We start from the raw sequence: 20,131 nt of genomic DNA, 5'->3' as shown, positions 1-20,131 counted from the left end.
CTTTTAAATCCTTAATGTCTGCATCAAGATGTTCCAGTATAGAAAGTTTGCTGTTTATGGATTGCAGTAAACTGACCTCGATGGTGACTGTAGAAGAAGCAAGAGCGGGAGGTGATTCTGGTTAAGTCTCAGTTGAGCCGTCACGGGTGCGTTTCTTGCTGGGTTCGGATGACATAGTGACCAAAATGAAGAGATGGCCGTCGGAAAAGGTAGAGCAAATCTGCCCTACAAAGGCAAAAGACCTTATCTCACTGGAGTTTGGAACTGAGAAAAATGACTTTAAAGATTTTTTGTTGTCCAGCCAAATTAGTTATAGGTAGGACACTGGAAATCTGCCATTTAGATGTTTTAGTAATGACAATTATCTACATACACTTTTTTTTTTACTCAAACTTGACTTTTGACCCCTATTTTGAAGTTACGGCACTCTGCCTTTGTATTGTCTGCAAAAAATGTGGAGTCATGCCAAGGCAAAAGGCAGTAACTTCCATATTATCAATATTTGGTTGCGGATCACCATTTGCAAAATCAATATAGTAACACCTTTATAAAATCTAATGATCACGGCATTTATTTTGGATGATTTACAATTAATTATAGCTATCTTCTTATTATTAAGGACACAATACCTCTAGTAAAGAGAATCTTCATTGGTGTGCAGCAAAACTTACAGGTTGATAGGTGACACTGAATTATATGAACAAGATAAGATTATTTCTAATGAGTAAACATTTGCATATATAATGCAAAGATATAAAAAATAGAACAAATAAAAAATCTTGTAAAAATGCATGGGATTGGAATAAGATAAATAGCAAATAGTGCCGCTGGGTAATCAAGGGTTAAGTTTGGCTATCACGCTCTAATGACAGCGCTAACTGGATCGGATTGCCCATTCAATGGCTAAACAGTGTAATTATTTATTGCAATATGTTTTTAATGTTTTTATCTAGTAAAAAAAGATACAATAGGCTACATAGCTTATACTTTTACATCTTTGAATGAAAATCGCCTAAAAGGACAACTAAAAGGACAACTTTTAGATTGATGTGAACGACAAGTAGGAATAATTCTCAGAATGCTTGTGGATTAAACATCTCCGATGAAGTTCATTGCCATGGATTTTATCGGGTTTACAAGAAAAGGTAGGATATATGGATATAATTGCGAACTGTTACTACTGATTGAATGCGTGATCGCACGCTGTCACTGCATTCGAGTAGCCTACACACACTCGTGCAGTGGGCAGCCCCAAACTGCCTGACATGCGCGCTGAGTGAATATTCTGCATTATGAAAACATGTATGACAGTACACAGGCTACACCGTAACTTAAACGCGGCAAACTTTAATAGACAGTAAAACAAAGGCAGGACACCATAACTGCATGTCGGTACCGTAACTTAATTTAGACGCATGGCTAAACAAAGGCAGAGTACCGTAACTCAGTTTGAGCGTTCTAAAACAAAGGCAAAGAGCGGTAACTGCTGTACGGTGTTCTGCCTTGGTTTCTCCTGGGCTTTTGGAAGTTACTGTTAAGACAATCCATAATTTTCTCGAAAAAACAACATAATTGACTAACGATATTTATCCACATGATAAAGGAGGTCTTGAATGTCCCAAAAATGTCAATAACTCATTTTCGACCAAAAACGAAGTTACCGCCTTTTGCCTTTGCACGGCAGAAATATTGTCCAGTTCTTGTTGAGAGTTGTTGAAAGGTAATAACCAGTTTAAGCAGGAGAAAAATATATATATGTATTCCTGTTTACATACGGTGTTCAGTGCGCCGCCATGTTGGATCTCACCCAAAGTCTCGCGATAGTCTCAGTGCATCTCCGAACCGGTGAAAAAAATGTACTCCACTACATTTCTACAGCGTTTCGTTACATTTTCTGATCAGTTTCAGGGCTCGAGATTAAGGCTTGTTCGGATAATTAATGGATGATAATAGGCTAATGTATGAACTGACGGTTGCGCTGTTGACAATCGCGCAGCCTCTCGAGGAGAAATGGAAACAAACCAGCGCCGCTCGTACAGAGAAACTAACATACTGCAGTAAATATTCAAAATGTGAAGGTTTTTTTGTATTTTATAACATGTAATACAGTTAAAAAAACATCACGACACGACCAAGAGTGCTGTTCTCCTGAATACCATCACGACTGAAAATGTGACACTGATTTCATGACAGTTCCATAAACAATTAATTAAAATTAGCCACTTACATTTTAGATGCAATATAAACTGCTTTTGTTCTATTACAGCAGCAAAAATATTTCCAAGATCAGATCATATTTCCACATCAGAACCACAACGCATCTCACAGCATTGTGTGAATGATTCAGCGTTTGAATTAATCGGTTGAATCAAAGATTCAATGACCTGTTCGTAAAAACCTGCCTCATTCATAAACGAATCAGCCGTTTGAACGAACCGACTCAATGAATCACTCATTAAGACCTGCCGCCACCTACTGGTAGTTCAGTTTCATGTTTAAACATTCTTTCCAACGTTTCTTATTGTATTAAATATATTTATTTAAAACAATCTCATAACATTATTTAATGCAGTTGTAATTTGTCAGTGTAAATGATTTAATTTAACAACCCTATAGTGATATTCTAATTTAATTTATTGATCAAATTTAAGAATATAAAAGGAAAGCTGAAGCATATCCTATATTTAAGATTAATCCTCATAAATATGAAGATTTAAATAAATCAAAGCTGATGAAAATTTTACTTCTGAATATTGATATTATACTGAATATTGTAAACTGGGCAACGGATGATGAGAACAATTAGCCTACATTAACCCAAAACAAATTTAATTAAAACGCCACAACCCATACGGTTTTCTTCTTTTAATTATTAGAATATAGACATTAAGATAATACATTGTTATACAGGTACTTTTACTTTTAATACTAAAAGTACATTAAAATCAAGTACTTTTTTACTTTTAATTAAGTAGGATTGTCGTTTTAGTACTTCTACTTTTACTTAAGTAAATATGGCTCTGGTTATTTGTACTTTTACTTAAGTACTGAGATTCAGTACTTCCTCCACCACTGGAAATAACAGGAAAAAGTCAGGCATGGTCACAAGCATTATGTACATGTCAAAGGAAAAGAAGATTCCTCAAGGTAAATCATAAATAGGTGTAGGGAATTAAAAAAAAAAAAGTGGCTATCTCCAAATCATTGACCATGCAGTGTCAGCTGATCATTTAAAAAAATGCAGATAATTTGTTTTGGGTCACATTTAGCTAGGGCGTGAACGTAGCCTTGATTTTACACAGATACGTAATTTCTGGTGCCATTTTAAATTGCTGAGCCATTTAAAACTCTTTCCACACGTGGAACACAAATAGGGTCTTACATTTGCATGGCCTTTCAGGTGTATCTGTAGGTGAGACAACAAAAGAAACTTTTTATTACACTGATCACAATTAAATTGCCTTCCCCCAGAGTGAATGGGCAGGTGACCCTTAAAACGACCCCTTTTTGTTAACCTCCTATCACTCTGCATTTTCTTTTCAGAATGGGTTTGCAAATGATGTTTCAGGTCACGTTGATACGTGAAACTCTTTTCACACTCAAGACACGTGTAAGGCTTCTCCCCAGTGTGAAGTCTCACATGAGTTTGGAGGCTTACATTATGTCTGAAACTCTTTCCACATTGATGGCATGAGAAAGGCTTCTCTCCAGTGTGAAGTCTCATGTGAGTCTTGAGGCTTCCTTTAAATGTGAAACTCTTTCCACAATAATGGCACATGAAAGGCTTCTCTCCAATATGAGTTATTACATGATCCTTAAGTTGTTTACTGTCTGTAAATGTCTTTCCACACTGCTGACATATGAAACGGTTCTCTCTTGAATGAATCCTCATGTGGTAATTAAGGGTTACTTTACATCTGAAACCATTTCCACACTGAGCACATATGAATGGCTTCTCTCCAGTGTGAATTCTCATGTGAGTCTTAAGATTGCCTTTTTGTGAGAAGCTCTTCCCACATAGTTCGCATGTGTGCGGAGTCTCTCCAGTGTGGCTTCTCATGTGGGCATTTAGGGTTGATTTATATGTGAAACACTTTTTGCACTGAGGGCATGTATAAGGCTTCTCTCCAGTGTGAAGTCTTGTGTGAGTCTTAAGGCTTACTTTGTGACTGAATCTCTTTCCACAGTGATGGCATGTGAAAGGCTTCTCTCCAGTGTGAATTCTCATGTGTGTCTTAAGGTTTTTCTTATATTTAAAACCCCTTCCGCACTGCTGGCATTTAAAAGGCTTCTCTCCAGAGTGAGTTATCACATGCCTGTTAAAGCGATTCTTGTCTGGTAAACTCATTCCACACTCATGACATTTAAAAAATATATTTTTTGAGTGAACTCTCATGTGGTTAGAAAGGCCTACTTTACGTGTAAAACGCTTTTTACATTGATCACATGAGAATGGCTTCACTCCATTGTGAATGTTCATATGGTATCTAAGGTTTAGTTCTCGTGTAAAACTCTTTCCACAAAGTTCGCAGGTGAAAGGCTTCTCTCCGGTGTGAATTCTCATGTGACTTTTAAGCGTTCCATTTTGAGTAAAACATTTTCCACACAGTTGGCAGGTATAAGGGCTCTCTCCAGTATGACTTTTCATGTGGACTTTAAGGTTTCCTTTTTCAGTGAAACTCTTCCCACACTTTTGGCAGATGAAATGGCTCTCTCCAATATGAATTCTCATGTGGACTATAAGGTTTCCATGTTGATTGAATCTCAATCCGCACTGAAAGCAAGTAAAAAAACTAGTTCCTGTCTTAGCTCTTTTCTGTAAGGAACTATTATCAGTCTGTGTGCATGTTTCTCCATTGACAGAATCAAGATCTTCCTCAATTCCTTCCTCAATGAAATATTTCTCATCTATTTCATTCAGTTCTTGACTCTCCATTTTCAGCGGCATCGGGTCTAGGGCAAAAAAAAGCAAATACAAGTTAACTTCTGTTTAATGGAATAAGGCAACATACATCAAAACATTAAAATAACTGAACCAACACCATATGTCAGATATTAAAATGACTAAGGTCTTGAAAACAGAAGAACTGGTTAATTATAGACAGATTTCAAATTTCAGTTTCCCCTCAACTATGTTCAGTTTTTTTAGAGAAACAGTATTTGTAGAATTTGAGATTTCAGTCAGAATGTATGCCCTATCATAGCCCACTTTGCTAATTCAAGTTACAACCTGCCTGCTTTGGCATCGTTGTGTGCTTTGTATCTTTTAGCAACAAGGAAGGTCACACATTTTTTTTGTTTTTTTTTGCCATTTTGGACAAGCATTAGCGCAAGGTCTTATATCCGACAAATTTGTGTAAATTAAGGGACATCTCCTTAAACCAAGTATAGAGTGCCAAAGAGTCCAGTATTAGGTCCTCAGCATTTCTCACTGTATACCAGGCCCATTAATAGAGGTGGGTAATATACCAGTAGACACAATAAACCGGTTAAAACAACTGGCCAACTGGAGCACCAGACATTTCCTGGTGACCTGACTTGTTCTGACCTGCTGTGCGTGCAGTCAGCTTGAAGTGTGATAGGCTCATATGAATTGACGGACCTCAGAATCTACAAATCAGGCAATCGCATGCAAATGACACCACCACATGACCCAATGTCAGTGACTAATGCTGCCTTCACATGCTATCGGAAGTTTCCTACTTCCCACTTCAGAAATCATGATTACGAGATTGTTGTGTTCAGGTGCTTTGTTGTCGTAAAGAATGGAGGACGCCAGGTTCATACTTTTGTGCGTCTTTGGAAAATGTTATTTTAACACTAGCCTATACCATTTCAGTCATTTCCTGGTCCCAGAAAATTATAGAATCACTGGCAAACATAGCAGCACAACACGAAAGCAAATTGTTTGTAATCTAATTCACAATAAATGCATAATGTAGACAATAAAGGCTGCTTAAAGACTAAAATGGCAATAGTTTTCAGCCATACATGATCCTATTGTATAGCTACTTTTACCACACTAACTAGATAGTCAGCTTGCTCACTATTCTGGAATGATGGTCAACTAGATGCGATTTTCAATGTGTTTAAAATACACAATATGCTTCAAATGATTATTAATTTATGTAAATGTGTACTACTTTAATGACAAGTCAAGACAATGAAATTGTTGTGAGAGAAAAAAAACTAATAAAACCTGCCACAGTGGAAATTTGTCTCCCATCTGCCAATTTTAACGGTTATGCCATGCCCATCTCGGGAACTTGGGTATCAAAATTATTTCCGAACTTCACAGTGGTAAACACGACATCAGGGGGCGTTCATGTGCAATTTTTACCTCGAAAACTCGTATTTACGATAATTCCGATAGCATGTGAAGGCAGCAATACTGCTTGTTTGGTTTCCCAAAAAAGAGAAAAAGGGGAGCAGAAAAGGAGTAGCATGTTCGCCGGTAAGGGAGCAGGTCAGTCAGAATTACCTACACATTTACACATCTACAGCGTGGCTAGCTAGCAGGATTTATTTATTTATAGCACAGAAAAAAATGACAGGAATACGTATAGTGGGCACAGCATAGTTTAAAATTTGTTTATAAATGCATTATTCTCCAGTGAAGCTATACTCGGGATAAATTCACATGGATCCATTATTAATGCAGTGTAACAGGACATTCTAAAACACTTAACATATCATACTGTACTTCGACAGTGATATTAAATGACCACTGAGTAAACAACACCCGTAAAAAATAAATAATAATAATATGAACAGAAAAGCAGATGAGCCCAAAATTTGCACACAAGTTTAATTAGCCTGCACGTTAAGCATTTCCTCTCATAGAAAAGGGCAATTCCAGCATTATGGGCATGACATTTGCAGTCAAAACTTGCATTTAATACCAATATATTTAACCTTTTTCTTATATATTCATAGTCCCTTAATAAAGAAGCCCAGAATTTAAAGGTCCCGTTTTTCATGTGTTTTTGAAGCCTTGATTGTGTTTACAGTGTGCAATAACATGAGTTCATGTTTCGCGTGTAAAAAAACACACAATTTACTTATCTGTACACCAGTTTTCTCTGTCCTAAAAACGGCTTGATGATTTCCTTGTTCTATGAAGTCCCTCCTTCAGAAATACGTAACAAATTCTAATTGGGCCAGCGCTTGCCGTGTTGTGATTGGACAGCAGCTTAGCGCACTTTGCTCGCAAAGGTCCCGCCTCTTACCATAACGGGCAGATGCAAGCTCTCAATGTCCGCTCTTCTCCACATGGAAGAACAACAAGACCACGCCCCCTTTTTTGCGTATTCTTGTGGGCGGAGGGTTAGTCAACAAACTGTTCTAGTGACATCATTCCTGCAAGCAAGTGCAGGGGTGTAGTTCAAAGCAGCAGTTCGCTGTAGGCTTTGAAAGGGAACTTCTGTTAAATAAATATCTTGCTTGGCATTGAACTTTGAGCATGATAATTTTACAGGTATTATTTATGCTCTAACAGCAACATATCACACTAACTAAAGTGTGAAAGATGCCATCGCGTAGAACAGGACCTTTAAAAAAAATTGCAGTGTACACATGTGTTTTTTATTTTAGATGAGGGAACCATACAGGTCCTTCTCAAAAAAATAGCATATTGTGATAAAGTTAATTATTTTCCATAATGTAATGATAAAAATTAAACTTTCATATATTTTTGATTCATTGCACACCAACTAAAATATTTCAGGTCTTTTATTGTTTTAATACTGATGATTTTGGCATACAGCTCATGAAAACCCCAAATTCCTGTCTCAAATTTGCATATCATAAAAAGGTTCTCTAAACAAACTATTAACCTAATCATCTGAATCAACTAATTAACTCTAAACACCTGCAAAAGATTCCTGAGGCTTTTAAAAACTCCCAGCCTGGTTCATTACTCAAAACCGCAATCATGGGTAAGACTGCCGACCTGACTGCTGTCCAGAAGGCCATCATTGACACCCTCAAGCGAGAGGGTAAGACACAGAAAGAAATTTCTGAACGAATAGGCTGTTCCCAGAGTGCTGTATCAAGGCACCTCAGTGGGAAGTCAGTGGGAAGGAAAAAGTGTGGCAAAAAACACTGCACAACGAGAAGAAGTGACCGGACCCTGAGAAAGATTGTGGAGAAGGACCGATTCCACACCTTGGGGGACCTTCGGAAGCAGTGGACTGAGTCTGGAGTAGAAACATCCAGAGCCACCGTGCACAGGCGTGTGCAGGAAATGGGCTACAGGTGCTGCATTCCCCAGGTCAAGCCACTTTTGGGCTACAGACTACGGGCTGGACTGTTGCTCAGTGGTCCAAAGCAGAGCTGAACAGCCCTATACGCTCACTACGCAAGCTGCGCAGGGCCCCGCAATTTACTCAAGGCCCCGCCTCCCCCTCGTGTCAAAGCGCGTCAATCAATGTTAAACACTGATGATAAAATTAAGCGGAATTCTGGCCATGAAAAGAGGGGAAAACACTATGAGAGTGATTTGCGGGAACAGCAATCAGGTAAACTTGCGTTCTCTCCTCTCCAAGTTTGATGTCAGCATATAACAGTAGCCTAAAGTTAAGTTGATGTGCATCTCTCTTCAGTTTGCTAAGATGCAGGCTATGCATCTCTTGAGCCCCTTTCACACTGCGATTCCGGCAAATACACGGATAATGCGACCCGGCATTTGTTCCCGGGCCGCTAGATTTGGTCCATTCACACTGCCAGCGAAATACCGTAATATGTGCGCTTTCACACACAACGCTTAACGGCCCCGGGTCGAGTTGACACGTGACATCCTGATGTGACGTATAATGCCGAGCGATCTCAGCTTCAGCGCTGAGCTCCTCTCAGTAAGGAGCTCCGTGGTCTCGACTTGTGTCCAGTTTGCGCACATTTCTGCTTGTTTAATTTTAGTTTCTTTTGTATACGAACACTCTCTGCGTTTAAAACACAGACGAGCTCTTCTGGCACTGCAGGGTTGTATTATTGAAAAAACAAGCGCTAGGAGTCGCACGATAACTACGTACACGTTGCGGCATTAGTTTCGGCTTTTCTTCACACAGCGCTCGTCCCGGGTCGAATACCGCAATATTACTAGGTCCCCGACCCGGGTCGAATTCGGTAATCAATGCCGGGACGTGGTTGCTTTCACACAGAAGGCAACCCGGCAATGTTCCGGAAATATTGCGGGTCCGACGTGCAGTGTGAAAGGGGCTTTGGTCTGTCTAGCTAGGTAATGTCAGCCGCTTTCAGGGCTGTTCTGTGTTGTTGTGCCTGAGAAATAAAATTATCCATGTTTTTTTTTGTTTTGTTTTTGATAAACGACAAAGGGTAGCGGTGTTTGTTTACTGCAGCTCAGAAAAGATCCGCGTCCACGAAATTAAACGTGCATTTTACAGCAGAAATATCTGTGTGGATACCAGACCGACAGAACAACATATGGGCATGATGGTCCTCCTCCTCATCATAAGTGCACATAGGCAGTGAAAGCATATCTAGTCTTAGTCAATGTTTAGTTAAAACTCAACTACTGCACAAATTATGCAAGATGGAAAGCAATGTATTGAGAAGTTGACATTGATTGACTATTGATTTATAGGCTATATTGATTTTAAAATGTTGATATTAACTAGCTGGACATACAGGTCAATATGGATGCACATCCCTCAGTAAATCATAACCATAAATCAAATATTGCTTTAACATACATAATATAAAACAGAGTAGCATGCTATGGCAAGCCATTTTAGCTTTTATTCATTTGAAATGTATGCATTTTTAATATCAATGATTAAATGTTCACTATTCACAATGTGAATTCTTGATATTAGCTGGGGAATTTTACTAGTAACACTATCTTTTTGATATCAGGGATTACATGTTCTTTTGTACAAAAGTGAATTCTTGATATCAACAATGATGCCTTCACTCACAGAGATTCTTGATATCTGAATCACTAGTTCACTAGTTAAACATTACAAGAGCCAAGCCATAGTATAAATAGTATTTTATATTTGCAAATGTATAAAAGGAAATTAGAGGGAGCCCGTTTGAATGGGTCTGATGCTGCTTATACAATTTGTTATCTATAATTTGCAGGTGCTATGCTTAAGTTTGTAAGTAGAGGAGATGCTTGATCATCTGCCAGTACAAGCACAGACCCAGATGATCCACATCCAGCCTCAGTCAGTACTAGCACAGACCCAGATGATCCACATCCAGCCTCAGCCAGAACTAGCACAGACCCAGATGATCCACATCCAGCCTCAGCCAGTACTAGCACAGAGCCAGTAAAGACAGACCTACCAACAGTAAAGTTGTCTTCAGCAAGTACTATCTTAAGATTCTATAGAAAATACGGTTTAGTAAATAGTGTTTGTTTGAACCTCATTCTTTGACTGTTTTGTTCAAAGGAGGGAGCACTGAGGTGTCAGGTGTAACTGCATGGCAATGGCAAATGGTTTACATAGCTCATGGGTCAGGAGGGCCCCTTAGCAGAATTTTGCTTAGAGCCCCAGGGAGGTCAGGATCGGCTCTGGTCCAAAGTGCTTTTTTCGGATGAAAGCAAATTTTGCATGTCATTCGGAAATCAAGGTGCCAGAGTCTGGAGGGAGACTGGGAAGAAGGAAATGCCAAAATGCCTGAAGTCCAGTGTCAAGTACCTACAGTCAGTGATGGTCTGGGGTGCCATGTCAGCTGCTGGTGTTGGTCCAGTGTGTTTTATCAAGGGCAGGGTCAATGCAGCTAGCTATCAGGAGATTTTGGAGCACTTCATGCTTCCATCTGCTAAAAAGCTTTATGGAGATGAAGATTTAGTTTTTCAGCACGACCTGACACCTGCTCACAGTGCCAAAACCACTGGTAAATGGTTTACTGACCATGGTATTACTGTGCTCAATTGGCCTGCCAACTCTCCTGACCTGAAACCCATAGAGTATCTGTGGGATACTGTGAAGAGAAAGTTAAGAAACGCAAGACCCAACACTCTGGATGAGCTTAAGGCCACTATTGAAGCATCCTGGGCTCCATAACACCTCAGCAGTGCCACAGGCATACGAATCTCACTCTCTAATTAATTCAAATAAACATATATTACTTGAAACACTATTTTATCTCTGTGTCTAATTTAAATGAGGCAGAATGCTGGACCTAACGAGCTGTAACTGATAAAAATAACCATCAATGTTACCCTTCCGGTCAAATATTGCACTCCAAACATCAATAACAGCTTTAAGTTGTCAATGGGGGCGTTTACATGCACATTCTTAAGCCGATTATGCCCGATAAGCCTAAAATGAACATGGTCACGTAAACACGGTAACCCGTTTACGTTTATCAGAGTAAAGTCATCAACGGCGTAAGCATAAACCATTCGGGACAGGTAGTTTTCTTCCTCTTACCTCGATTTTGCGCTGCATGTAAACGCATTAACCTGCTTTCTGTCAGCTTATTGAAGTGCGCATGTGTGATGGGTGACAAAAACGCAAACTTAGAGCAGATTTAAATGCATCCAGACAGAGCGAGCTAGCATTTTGCATGAAATAAGGACATATATCACAAACGCACTCGTTTAAGACCCAGAAAATTGTTAAGAGGTGTTCTCTTTTCTCATGCAGCAGAAGTAGCCTAGAAGGGGTTCAGTCAAAACGCTGCACAACTGCATAATGGATAACATGAGCCGTAAATCTACCGCTGACACCGTGCACGCTTTATTTAACATCACAACAGACGTAACATTTGAAAAGATATACAGACATTATTATTTTTGACGTCACTACAAGGAAATAACCCGGTTTATTAACAAAGTCATGTAAACACGGTTTACTTGTGTTGTCTGTTTACTGGTTTGCATGTAAACGGGAAAAACTGGTTATTTCAATAAGCTGATTTTTTGGAGTTATCAGCTTACTGGTGTGCATGTTAACACACCCAATGTTATGTCAGTTGTCAAGGGCTGACCTCTTGTAACCAAGTAGCTCCCTATTTAGGTACTAAATCGTCATCGGAGGCTGACATGCTGCTCTTTGCATATCTCAGACAGGTATTGTTGAGTGCACCAGGGAAAGTAATTGCGCCATATGTCATTGTGTCACTATATCATTGATATTGCGTTATGATACTTTTTTATCTTCGGTATAATCGTGGACGGTATGATATGACACAGCCCTATCCAACACAGTGTTCAGCATCTTTGATGGCGACTTGACTTGCTCACACATGAATGATCTGAATTGTATGAGCTTGTTGGCAAAGCTGCTGTTTAGGTCTGATGGATATGCACAGAGTAGTGCATTGGGGTGTTTTGTGACCTCACTGTTGCTCATTGTTTCTTCCTCATCTGAGCTGGCTATATTTGCAAGTGCCTCCTGTCTCTATGCATAGTTTTTCGAGCTTTGGTGGCATCAGCTCAACAGCTCCATCATGTACCTGAAAGATTTCAGTTTCAAACTTATCCCATTGGTATTGTGGAAAACTTCTCCCCATCAGTTGGCAGAGGAGAAACAAGATGTATACAGTGACTGCAACATGCTAAAGTAATTTCCAACTTCTGGATTGCTTGCCTCTATGGTTATTGACAGGTATTATTTATGCTCTAACAGCAACATTACACTCTAACTAAAGTTTGAAAGATGGAATCGCAAAGAATGGGACCTTTAAGAAAGGATCAAATGACCGAGTTCAGCTTTGAGAATGAAACCAACCTGCTTGTTGTTCAGTCTCTTCCTGTTTAACTCTGAATGCTTCTTCAATCTCCATGTCCTCACGCTCCTCTTTAATAAACGCCATCTTTATAAAGGTGTCACATGGATCTCAGTTGCTTCGCCAGGAGTTTTTTTTTCCTGTGTTTAGACACTATGTTTAAGAGGTGAATAATTAAAAGAAAAAGAAAAAAATAAATCCAAATTAAATTTCTGGGTACGTCTCAATAAGCTCCCTGGTTCAGTAGTCGGTGTACTGGTAAGGGAGTCGGTCCTTCGCTAAATTCCTCAATCAAACCTAAATGACAAGGCAATTTTATATATATATATATATATATATACATACACACACACACACACACACACACACACACACATATACACATAATGAATTTGCTTACACAAAAATGTACTTGTTTTGTTCTTGAACAAAAAGAATATATATATATATATATATATATTTATTGTATATTTTTTGTACAAGAACAAAACAAGTAATTACATTTTGTGTAAGCAAATTCATTATGCTTACAGACTCTTCATATATAGAATTTATATATTGGGTATTTAAAAATTTGTAGATATTTAATAGAATACGCTTTAATGAAGAAAAAAAAATTCTACAAATTGTCTACTCGTTTGTAGTGTTTTTGTTGCAAATTACATGTTTTGACCAGCAGGCGGTCAAAACAATGTAAATGCACCGCCTGCCTGCGCAAGGCGTTTCGAGATATTCGAAACATTTAATCATTTAGCCTAACAATTTGTTCCATTAATAATTTCTAATCGTACATGTTCTCCAATCAATTGCCTTTTTTCACGATTTAGAGAGCGACATGAGACGGTCCCTTCTGCAACTCATGTGCGGGTGCTTTACACATCAAAATAACATTTATAAATGTCTTAACGTTGCATTTATAATTAATTCACTGTAAAGCTATAACGTTACATCGATTGTACAACATTAAAACACCTACAATTTCCCAAAGCACAAACCTTTCTTTGGGTGAATCATAACCATCATAACAGACGCAGGAACGCGGCGCATGTTTATGACATGCCACAACCCACACCAAAATAAAAGTCCAGGAGGGTATTTCAGACATTTTTCAGAATAGAGGTGACATACCCGGCAAGGTAGTTTAATGTTTCAGTGCTAGTTTACTTTTGAGGTATTCAGTGCGCGTTACCTATTGATGATTATATTATATTTAATTCAAATATCTAATTCTTAAATTAAAACAAGCAAAATTATCCGCAAATGGGGAAAGAAAATAATTAACCAATGTTGTTTTATGCTATTTTATTTATGTGTTTCTAAAGGTTTTTTTTAATGGAAAGGGACATATCATTTACTGTATGACATTTCACAAATGTGGAAGTAGCCTAATATACCTAATCATAAACAAAATAACATATACAGGCATATTTAGAAGCAAACTAGACTTTTGTTTTGTTCATTTTCAATTACAGTTTATGACATTTTGCGTCATGCATGCAATGGCCGTCTCTTCATTTAGCTGTTGATCATCTTCTGTAGGGCCGGCCAGCTCTCACCTTACTTCAGGTCCCTTGGGGAGACCATAGGAGGATTTTTGAGGATGAAAGATTGCTTAAATCGGTCAAGAGCAGCCAAAAATAGCCATGGAAAAAGTCTTGGTGAGTAGAGGCATGTCCTCTTTTCTTCTTTTGCATTGAAATGTTTTATTTTATCAAGTTTTGTTTTCCAACTTATATATAGTTTGATTGATTAAGAATGTGAAGTGTTTATGAAGTAACTGAAATGGTCTCTGAAATATACAAAAACCTTGACCAGCTGGCTATTTTCACAAAGGTGCCATTATGATAGTTTCATCCAGATTCATAATATAAGATTAATGGAAACCACTGTAACAACTGTAACAGGCCTACCACCAAGAGATGGGATGCAGGGGGCTGGTGCAAGATTTACTTTTGGTTGGGGCACGAGATGCAGCAGTCCTCCCTTGCTCCTCTTCCCCCTCTTCTTCATTACTGCTTAATATAATTTTACAGCCTCTAACGTTGATTACATTGGGGTGTCAGTTTGTCATTGCAGTGAATAATAAATTATATTTAATTAAAAAAAATTGTTTAAGTTGGTTTTGTCAGGAGGTTGGGGGATGAATTGTAAGGCCCTCTAGCTTTTGACCTAATTGTTTGCCCAGGTGTATTGTAACGTTTGACACGGCCATTCAAATGCTTTGAATGAAATTATGGGTTACTCCTACCTATTCTTTCTCTTCATGTACTCTGGCCTGTTGTCCTCATCTTCAGAATTTAGATCAGAGGTAATTGTAGACTCTAGCAGCTATGCACGGGTAATCTCATACACGTCTGTCAACACATATGCAGATTAGGTCTAAATGGAAGGGCTCTTTATTATGTTACTTGTGCAGTAAGGTTTCAATTCAATAAGTGTGGAATTGTGTAATTGGAGAATGAATTATTACAATACCATGTAAATACATCACATGGACTCTGAATCGAGTCCATTCAGCACCTGGCATCACCCCATCTTAGTTGCCCTATGCAGCAAGAGATAAAAAAGGGGCCCAAAACTTTGGCCTCCTTTCAGCCAGTAAGAGTGGACAGCTTCAGCCTCCTTTAAATTAACAAGCTCCATGACATGATACATTATATAAAGAAGAAATGTACGTCGCCAGCTATAGATCAACAACAACAACATAATAATAATAATTACATATAGAATCATTTTAAAACAACCTCAACCATCGATATGTATGTGCTCCAAACGTGGAATGTCTTGTTGGTGGTGTTTTATTTTGATAAAATGTTCATACCCTCTCATAACTGTCAAGAAGTTCTCAGACATTACCAAAACTTCAAAGTCTTCAAGAAGGCTGTCTGCAGATCAGCAGCTATCTTCATAGCAGTTTCACTGTTGTCTTCTGAAAGGATGTCAAGGTATGCCTTCTAGCGGAGTGTTTGAAGTGCCTCACACATTAACTTGTGGGTATTCATGCTTCTGTTGTACTGATGTCTAGTTATGACTCCTTCTAATAGATCAACGACTTCAGCTTTAAGGGTAACATCTTGAAATCCTGCGTCCCTAAAGCGCTTCCCAATACAGGACAGGTATGCCACGGCTTTATGAAATTCCACCATTCTCAGGAATAGTTGTTCCTTAAATGTGGTGTTCATCCAACGGATCCATGACCAAAACGGATCCATTACCAAACAATTTCATTCAGCTCCAGTTTGCTGCTTTTTCTATTGAACGAGTGAGGATGGTGTGTACTGTGTCTAGGTCTGTTGCACTGGGATCAATCACGGGCAGGTAACCAATGTTAGACTGCTGTGGAATCGTACTTCTCTGTAGCAGTGTACCAGTCCATACAGGTAAAACACTGCCATGGACTTCTTGAGTCTCCATGAAAAAGTAGGCACCATCCAGTCTTCATGCAGAGTCCTGTGTATACATCTGTTTCTCGTGTCCCAGTTCAACTTCTGATCTAAAAGGTTTTGGACCTGTCATCTTTCTTCTAATGTAGGTGTCAATAATTCCCTTTCTAAATAGTGTTTCTTCACCAAAGTCATTGTTGTCCCATACAAGAGTTGCTTGAACTAAGGAGGAATGCTTTGGCATTAGCCAGTATCCTCTCATCGCAAGATTTGTGATATCCTGACACAATCTTCTGATTATTCTCCAAACTAACAATAGCACACAAACCATCAGTTCTAAATTATGTAGTCATAGCTATTGACCAAGCCAGAACATTGTATAATTCATTAGGTACCAGATTTGAGGCAGTGTCCATCTGAAGGTCTTGAGCTGTGGGTGGCCATGGCAGTTTAGGAGGAGTTTTGCACTTGGCCTTTATAATCTCCCTGAGTGACATGGCTGCATGATACAGACGTCTTGAGTTTTTTGTCCCTTGGCCTTCTCCAACATGACGTGGTTCTGTGTCATCTTCACTATGGTCTGATGATGATGGCTTTGTAGCTTCATCATTGATTACTTCATCATCAGTTAAATCATCACCATACACTCAATAATTTCTTGAAGATTTCAGAAATCTCAAAAATGAATGTGACTTTTGAAGTCTGGCTTTTAAGGAAAAAGCTTTGTAAGATGAAATGTCAACACCTTTTTTTTTTTTCTTAACTTTTTTTTAACGACCATTTAGCCAGGACAGCCGTTGCTGGTTTCTCAGCAACCTCTTTTCCACCACTGATTTACAGAAATGGGTGTAGCCTACCTGATATTGATTTGATTGCTTTCTGGTGTTCCCACTCAAGGAATTTTGGACGGATGTCTTGTGTAACGTCTGTAGCAGCTCAAATGATACATGGCCTCTGAAGCTACAAGATCCCTCCCACGTATGTGCACGTATGTTTTCTTTTGACCTTTTTCTGCTGTGACCATCAGTTATGTATTGGTTCTTTCTGCATATGAGGCATCCAGCAGGCAGGAGATGGGAAGCTATTTTTGTGAGGCTTGGGCCATCTGATGCAGAATGCAAAACCCGAACCTTGGAAATAGTGTCATCACTGACTTCCTCTGGCAGCAGCTAGGCTTTATCTGCATGTTTATGGGACACCAGGTAGGGTACAGAACCAAGGGACAAAAAATGTGTTTATCAAAGGTGGTTACTTTTAATCTAGTAATCTCACTGTTTAGATTTGGAATAATACCATGTAATGTCTTTGTTTCAAAACAAAACATTCCTAAATCTTATTTTGAATCGATGCTTTTTGCCCTGGTTAAATGTCCATCTTCTCAATACACATTTTAAGAAACAAAGCGTTCAAAAATAAACATTAATTAAAAATCACATAGTGTAATTAAGATTCACTGGTAGTGAGAGATTTATTTAACCAATCAGACATGCTTATCCACCTGGCACCCTATTGGCAGGTTTAACTCAATGATGGATAGAGAAGCGATGGGTCATTACGCCTCTTGTGGTCTGATTGGTTGAAGGACTATCCAATTGCATACAGAGTCATTTGAATTATGCTTGTTTATCATGCCTCTTCAGTGGTAGAAAATAAATAGCAGACTCCCTAGACTAATGTTCAGTCTTAAATTGAGCTTAGTCAGACAAGGTTGTACCAGCATACTTTCTACTTTTTACATTCAATGCACTACAGTAAGCTGCTCGTAGCTCGCAATTATCTAATACTGCTAAATGCTATCTTTTTGTAATAATAAGTACACGGTGTGATAGTGGGCTGAAAAAAAATCTTTAGTCTTTATTGTGGTGTTTGATATTCAGTGAAAACTTTAACTTCATAAAAGTCTTTAGCTACAAAAATAATTTGACTTTTAAAATGATCATATGTCATACAGCTAGACATTATTTCAAGTACTGTTTCTGTAGTTGAATAATTGTTTGGTCTACAGGTTTACATATGAACTATGCTCAGTTCAATACAAGAACACAATGTGAGTCTACCAGAGTAAAAGATTATATGATTGCATAGTTCAGTACAAAACAAACATCATCTCTTTATTGTTCAAACATGTATGTGTCGAATCATAACTGAAGACCTACTTTACTGATTCCAACACACCAGTAAAATAAGAATAAAATATCAAACATTATTTGCTCTTTTTCAGCAACAACCCAATGAAACATAAAATGTTTTTTTTTTTCTATAATGTACAGCCTGCAGTTTTTATCACCTACTAATGTCAAATCACTGGATGCTTTTGAAGGGCTGTTGTGACAGCAGCATCATCCCGTGTCGGATCAGTCACAGCGACGGTAGAACTGGAAGTGGTAGTCAGTAAATAAAACTTCTGCATAGTTGGGATCAGTGCTACAATCAGCCAAACCCTGTGCAAAAGGAACATGTTCATACTGACAAAATATGACCAAAAGATTCAAAATACAATATACATTGGTGTTTAGTTTAACACTATAGACAGAAGTACAGTCTGTTCGATATTTTATACTGTTAAAGCTGCAGTCTGTAACTTTTTTGGGGTTAAACGTTATAATGAAAAATAATTATTTGAGAAAGTACATAACCAGCCAGTGTTCAACCCTATCTCCTTACCTTAGCCCGATTCATAACGGTAAGCTTGTAATAATGTTTTGTAATTTGAGTGGTACTGGTGGGTTTCAGAGGGAAATAAATTATGTCATGTCCGTTTAAATAAAGGAAGATTCCCGGATAGTAGTCTATATCATGTGTGAGGATCGCATACGGTCTATGGTGAGGAAGGATGCTGCAGGTGGGAGATCATTTATAGCCTTTTCTGCTGCTGGAATAATGAAATGTATTGCTCTACGTCGTGGTGCTTTGTGAGTTCACGTCAGAAGCCCAGATGGGAGACAAGAACTTTTTGAATAAAGCCATTCTTTTAAAAAAAAATGTTTTTTTTTTTTTTGTGACAAAAACTTTTCGTCACTTCGTAAAATTATTGTAGAACCACCGAAGGAGATGGGCTTTTTAATGACTTCTTTAGTACCTTTTATGGGTTTTGATAGAGGAAATGTCATTGTTGCCAATGGAGATCGTTCTGACCCATTTCAACAAAAACATCTTAATTTGTGTTCCGAAGATGAATGGAGGTCTTACAGGTGTCTAACGACATGAGGGTAAGTCATTAACATAGACTGTAAAAAAATATGGACGTAGTGTCCGTGACATCACCCATAGGATTCTGATAAGCCGTTCTGAAGCTTAAAGTAGAGATGAGCTGGGCGTTGCCATCTTGTGAGCGAGTCAACGCGTGTCACTCCCGGATAACAGAAAATGGGCAAAAAGGCGGGATGTGCGCGGAGCTGAGGTGACGCAATAACTATAGACGGCGGATAAATGGCTATCCACTTGTAACCACGCCCTTAATTATGCAGAACCTTAAGGCTTTATATAACGTAAACGAATGAGTTATAAAAAAATTCACCCCCCTCAGAGTTGTCATGAAGATCAAAATTAGCCTTATAAGCCAAAACCACAATTTGTACCAGGCTGTAAACATGTTTTTTTCTGCTTTAAAGTTGAGAATTTTAACATGGGGCTCAATGAGATTCTGCTCCCTTCTGGAGCCTGTCCCTAGTGGCCAGTTTAGGAACTACAGTTTACATTACTTCCGTATTGGCTTCAAGAGAGATCGCGGGAGGTTGCCGCTTGGTCATTAATGACAGAATTGTTGGGTGTACTAACCCTTTAAGCTTGTTGTAGTCCACTGGACAGACTGTACTTCACAGTGTCATTTTCATTCACGTTATATTAATTATGGTGTTTACCCTGACTAAAGTCTTTGAATAAAAATGTGCATTCAAAGATTCACACACAAACACAAAGAAACTCACAGCTACTGAAGAGCGGAAATGGTAAGAGGAGCGATGGTGATTCGCCACTGCCAATGTCCACTTATGTATGTAGCCCTATGGAAAAGAGAAGGACTTAAAGCATTTTTCAGGAAATTAAAA

The 20,131-nt window shown here is 38.6% G+C and overlaps 2 protein-coding genes across 3 annotated transcripts in view; both read right to left on the bottom strand.

The window, feature by feature from the left end:
* Window positions 1-2,073: 2,073 nt before the first annotated feature.
* On the bottom strand, window positions 2,074-13,784 carry LOC137048819 (zinc finger protein 665-like). 2 transcript variants are annotated; one of them, XM_067427116.1, is made up of 3 exons: window positions 13,698-13,784; window positions 12,705-12,842; window positions 2,074-4,953 (listed from the first exon to the last, which is right to left on the bottom strand). In XM_067427116.1, exons 2-3 carry the CDS (start codon window positions 12,787-12,789, stop codon window positions 3,266-3,268), a joined length of 1,773 nt encoding a protein of 590 aa, XP_067283217.1. In that variant the 5' UTR covers window positions 12,790-12,842; window positions 13,698-13,784; the 3' UTR covers window positions 2,074-3,265. The 2 variants fall into 2 exon arrangements, with proteins under 2 accessions (XP_067283217.1, XP_067283216.1); XM_067427115.1 differs by having other exon boundaries at window positions 12,705-12,855; window positions 13,698-13,756.
* A 4,135-nt stretch (window positions 13,785-17,919) lies between these two features.
* The window catches only part of LOC137048878 (myelin regulatory factor-like protein), a 32,469-nt gene continuing 30,257 nt past the window's right edge, over window positions 17,920-20,131 (bottom strand). Inside the window, exons 25-26 of the mRNA XM_067427201.1 lie at window positions 20,012-20,086; window positions 17,920-18,526 (exon numbers count right to left, since the gene is read on the bottom strand). Coding sequence (XP_067283302.1) covers window positions 18,440-18,526; window positions 20,012-20,086 — 162 coding nt within the window. The 3' untranslated portion in view covers window positions 17,920-18,439. The remainder of the gene's footprint in view (window positions 18,527-20,011; window positions 20,087-20,131) is intronic.

Source organism: Pseudorasbora parva, chromosome 20 (assembly GCF_024679245.1).
Source record: "Pseudorasbora parva isolate DD20220531a chromosome 20, ASM2467924v1, whole genome shotgun sequence".
Classification (NCBI taxonomy): Eukaryota; Metazoa; Chordata; class Actinopteri; order Cypriniformes; family Gobionidae; genus Pseudorasbora; species Pseudorasbora parva.
The sequence above is the reverse complement of the archived record's forward strand: the minus strand, read 5'-3'. Positions and strand labels throughout refer to the sequence as shown.

Excerpts from the sequence above, each read along its gene's own strand:
- LOC137048819 (XM_067427116.1), bottom strand. The coding sequence starts at position 12,789 with ATGGCGTTTATTAAAGAGGAGCGTGAGGACATGGAGATTGAAGAAGCA. Across the intron at positions 4,954-12,704 it reads AGAGACTGAACAACAAGCAG|ACCCGATGCCGCTGAAAATG; the intron begins GTTGGTTTCATT and ends TTTTTGCCCTAG.